General features: G+C 45.7%; 1 protein-coding gene across 1 annotated transcript; it reads left to right on the top strand.

The window, feature by feature from the left end:
* The first annotated feature begins 1,632 nt into the window (after nucleotides 1–1,632).
* LOC125539478 (anthocyanidin 5,3-O-glucosyltransferase-like) lies at nucleotides 1,633–3,493 on the top strand. The gene has a single exon (XM_048702935.1). It carries the CDS (start codon nucleotides 1,718–1,720, stop codon nucleotides 3,131–3,133), a length of 1,416 nt encoding a protein of 471 aa, XP_048558892.1. The 5' UTR covers nucleotides 1,633–1,717; the 3' UTR covers nucleotides 3,134–3,493.
* The last annotated feature ends 1,402 nt before the right edge of the window (nucleotides 3,494–4,895 follow it).

Consider the following 4,895-nt stretch of genomic DNA (forward strand, 5'->3'; position numbering starts at 1 on the left):
TGATCACTTCTAGTTCACGACCGTGCTTTGCTTCTCTTCTCGCTCTCATTTGCGTAAGTTAGCCACCATATATGCTAGTGCTTGCTGCAGCTCCACCTCACTACCTTTCCTACCCATAAGCTTAAATAGTCTTGATCGCGAGGGTGTAAGATTGCTGAGTCCCCGTGACTCACAGATTACTTCAAACAGTTGCAGGTGCCGATGATAACCGTGCAGGTGACGCAACCGAGCTCAAGGAGGAGCTCGATGAAGATCGTGTTCGTTGTGTTGTTTCGTTTCCAGTCGATCAGTAGTGGAGCCCAGTCGGGGCGATCGGGGATCTATTGCATTAGGGGTTGTCTTTCTTTATTTGGTTCCGTAGTCGGACCTTGATTGTATTCTGGATGATGTAATGCTATATTTATGTATTGTGTGAAGTGGCGATTGTAAGCCAACTCTTTATCCCTATCTTATTCAGTACATGGGATGTGTAAAGATTACCCCTCTTGCGACATGCCTACTATGCGGTTATGCCTCTAAGTCGTGCTCCGACACGTGGGAGATATAGCCACATCATGGGTGTTACAAGTTGGTAATCAGAGTCTTCCCCGACTTAGGAGCCCCCTGCTTGATCGAATCGCTGACGTTGTTGAGTCTAGAAAAATGTTTTGACGCATATGGAGTCATATGGAGCAGTATGGAGTCTTTGGAGTAGCAGCGGTACTCATGGGATAACTCAAGTCCAATGTACATGGAAGTTTGACGCATTGACGAATTCAAGGTGGTGGAGAATATTCGTCAAGTTGGAGTTTGTTAGATTTGTGCCGAATATTGTGTATAAGGTAGGTTACAGTTAGACTAGGAGTTGTATTGTGTTTACATAGGATGTGGAGTTGTGTCCTAATAGGACACTTGTATCCTAAGCCTTTTATATATAGCGGGGATAGACACACGATGTAACCTATGCCAACATAATAGCACAGGCGCGCAAGGGGGAGCCGGCGGCGTGTGTCGGCGCCCGGGGGGCGGGTGCGGTATTGTGACGGTGTCACGGGGAGGAGCATCCGTAGTCAAGCCGTGGGGATGTAGCCATATCGGTGAATCTCGTTAACAAATCTCGGTGTCGTGCTCGTGTGATTGCTTGGTCCTCGGATGATCGACGGAGTGCTTTGAATTTATTCTAACAAGTTGAATTTGTAATTTCGATAAGTTAATTTTTTGAGAGAAGAAATGGTTGTAGGAGGAAGAAGCCTAAGGAAAAAGAAAGAAATACGATGATTGGATTTTAATCTAAACTTATCCAAAATAAATTTTCACGCGACTTACATATAGCTAGACCCTAATTTATTGGTGAAAGGAAAGCGGTTGAAGCAAAACGAGTTCTCTACTCTCTCAATACTGAAAAAATTTATTGGGGGAAGAGTTGTTGTTGAAGATGCTCTCCTTTTTTTTTCTTATGAAAACTAGTGCTAAGTCCCCTGCGAGAGCGAAACATTACTACTACCAATTTTAATTTTCGTTGTGGCCGCCTGTCTCCCTTTTTATTTAGCAAACTAGCCGCCTGTCATGAGTATCATCAATTAAGTACTTGGCCTGCTCGGTTGATTCTGAATTCACGATAAGCATATCTAGCCTGCTAGCCACTATAAGTCTCTTTTTCAGTTTGCCAGTTCCACTCAGTCTCTCTCCTTCAGTTGCGTGACACAATTTGCAAAGTAGGCAAGGAACACAACCACCTATGGGAAGCACCGTCGTGCTCTACACATGGATGGTCAGGGGTCACCTCCACCCCATGACGCAGCTCGCGAATCACCTCGCCGGACATGGCGCTCCCGTCACCGTCGCCGTCGCCGATGTTCCGTCCACAGGTGACTCCTCACAAACTATTGCCCGCCTCTCTGCCTCCTACCCTGCTGTATCCTTCCACCTGCTCCCGCCGGCAACAACCCGCTCCGAGGACGCGGCCGATCCCAACGCCGACCCTTTCATCACCCTCATCGCCGACATCCGCGCCACCAACGCCGCCCTCCTCGCCTTTCTGAGGTCTCTCCCGTCTGTGAAGGCTCTCATCACCGACTTTTTCTGCGCGTACGGGCTTGACGCAGCCGCAGAGCTCGGTGTCCCAGCCTACGTGTTCTTCACCCTTTGCGTGTCGGCTCTTGCCACCTTCCTGCATATCCCCGTCATGCGCTCCGCCGTCTCCTTCGGGGAGATGGGGCGCTCCTTGCTGCACTTCCCTGGAGTTCACCCAATTCCGGCGTCCGACTTGCCGGAGGTCCTGCTCGATCGTGACAACAGGCAGTACAGTACCACTCTTGGTCTCTTCAAGCAGCTTCCCAGAGCGAAGGGCATTCTGTCGAACACGTTCGAGTGGCTGGAGCCCCGCGCCGTGAAGGCGATAAAGGAGGGAATTCCCCGCCCCGGCGAGTCACTGCCGAAACTGTTCTGCGTCGGCCCATTGGTCGGCGAGGAGAGAGGGAGCAACGCGAATCACGAATGCCTTGTGTGGCTGGACAAGCAGCCGGCGGGGAGCGTGGTGTTCGTCTGCTTCGGGAGCGCGAGCTCGGTGCCGGCGGAGCAGCTAAATGAGATAGCCGTGGGGCTGGAGAAGAGCGGTCACGCGTTCCTCTGGGCCGTGCGCGCGCCTGTCGCGCCGGACGCCGACTCGACGAAGCGGTTCGAGGGGCGGGGTGACGCGGCGGTGGATGCGCTGCTGCCGGATGGATTCTTGGACAGAACACGGGGACGCGGAATGGAGCTGTCGTCCTGGGCGCCGCAGGTGGAGGTGCTCCGGCACCCGGCGACTGGAGCGTTTGTGACGCACTGCGGGTGGAACTCCACGCTGGAGGCGGTCATGGCGGGGGTGCCGATGCTGTGCTGGCCGATGTACGCGGAGCAGAGGATGAACAAGGTGTTCGTCGTGGAGGAGATGAAACTTGGGGTGGCCTTGAACGGCTACGACGAGGCGATGGTGAAAGCGGAGGAGGTAGAGGCGAAGGTGAGACTGGTCATGGAGTCCGAGCAAGGGAACGAGATCAGGCAGAGGATGACGAAGGCGCAAGAGATTGCTGCCAATGCACTGGAGATCGGTGGATCCTCGGCGGCAGCAATCATTGACTTGCTGGATAGTCTGAAGATTTCGACAAACGACTGAATCGTTCAAGGCATCAAGGATTGCAAAGAGCCTTTTTAACAACTTTATTATTATTATTGAAAAACAAATACGACTCTCTCCGTCCTAAATTATTTGTTCTAGATTTGTCTAGAGACACGAAAATATGTAGACATGTTAATTTGGGACGGAGGTAACACTGGTAATTTGCTTTTCTTTCGTGTAGTGGAAATGTGAAATGGAGGTGGTATGTGACTGTTGAGTGAAAACTGTGAAACATATGTTTCTTTTGCGGGGCAATGAAACATATGTCATGGAATAATTACCAAATAAGTGCTCTTATACGATGTTTTGTAACATCCTTTTCATCAAAGTAGTGACTCTATTGTATATTGGCGTCAATACTAGTATAACTCTTCAATCATAAATTATTGCAACCTTTCGTTTAATCAGTCCTCTCATCTATGACTATATGCCTAGATGTTGAAATTCACTTGGATGCCAATATGCTTGGTGAACTGTAATAGAAAAAAAATAAAGCATCAAGCCATGATTTTTATTTTACACCATCTCCAAGAAGGTTTAATAGGTGAATATCATGCAAAAAAATACCCATTATTCTTTGGGCAAATTGAAAGAAGAGACAAATACACCCGTGGTGCATGAAGTTGCACAGGATGACCACTTGGTGTCTAAAGTTGAAAAATACATAAAACAAGTGCATAAACATGTGTCGTGATACAAATACGGTGCAACTTCTGTCCGTAGACATCAACGGTGCCTACATGGCATGCCAGCGTGGCCCCTGAGCCACTGCCAGTAACTAGAATATGGCATTTTACAGAAAACCCATCGAATTGGCATTGAATCTCGCCGTAGGGTGGTGCTTTTTTTGGAAAACACCATGAATTAGTGTCAAATCGTGGAAAAAGGAACCCAAAACGATTTGAAAAATAGCAGCAGCTGGGGATCAAACCCACGCAGTGGTTCAAAAATAAAGTAATCTAGGCACTGCACCAACCCATATTTGACGAGTAAATTGGACAACCCACCTCTTCGTTTATTCGAGGGAAGTTTTTATATGGAAGATGACACACTCGTCAGCTTAGAATGGTCTGCCGTCGTAGCGGCCCATTTTACATGCTAGTTTTTTTTGTTGAGTTAAAAATTGACATATTATTTTCTTTGAGTTAAAAGTTGTCACATTATCTTACCAAACTTCACATATGTATGTCATATGTGACCTCTACATGTGTGGAACTTTGACCATTTTTTATAACATAAAACTATCATATGTCTTACTAAGTTGAATATAGTGATCGAGGTTAAATGATTAGTTTTAATGTTGAAGAAGAAGTAAGTTGATCCCCGCAAAAAAAGAAGAAGAAGAAGTAAGTTGATGTGTCATGGGAAATTATTATACATTACTAACTGAGTGACATATATTTTTAAGAGCAAACAATAAATTGTGTGTCACTTGGAGTTTTTTTTTTGTTTGAGCATGTAACTTGGAATTTTGATCTAGGAATCCGATAAAACTATTACAAAAATATGGCACCGGATCTACAAAAACTATTTTTAAATTATCATTTCCAAAGATAGAGTTCAAAAATGTATGTTTTCATAATAATTAAAATGGGCGATTTAAAAATAATAACTTAGTAATATACGCTTCAAAATGTTACATGATAAAACTCGCATTAAAAATGATATTTCAGTTATCAAAATCTTTTACAATTTTAATACATGTTTACATATTTAATTAAAGTATTAACGTAATTTGTTAAATTATAAAAATATATGT

Source organism: Triticum urartu, chromosome 2 (genome assembly GCF_003073215.2).
Source record: "Triticum urartu cultivar G1812 chromosome 2, Tu2.1, whole genome shotgun sequence".
Taxonomy (NCBI): domain Eukaryota; kingdom Viridiplantae; phylum Streptophyta; class Magnoliopsida; order Poales; family Poaceae; genus Triticum; species Triticum urartu.

What these genes read in the sequence shown, in the direction of transcription:
- LOC125539478 (XM_048702935.1), top strand. Translation starts at nt 1,718, where the DNA reads ATGGGAAGCACCGTCGTGCTCTACACATGGATGGTCAGGGGTCACCTC.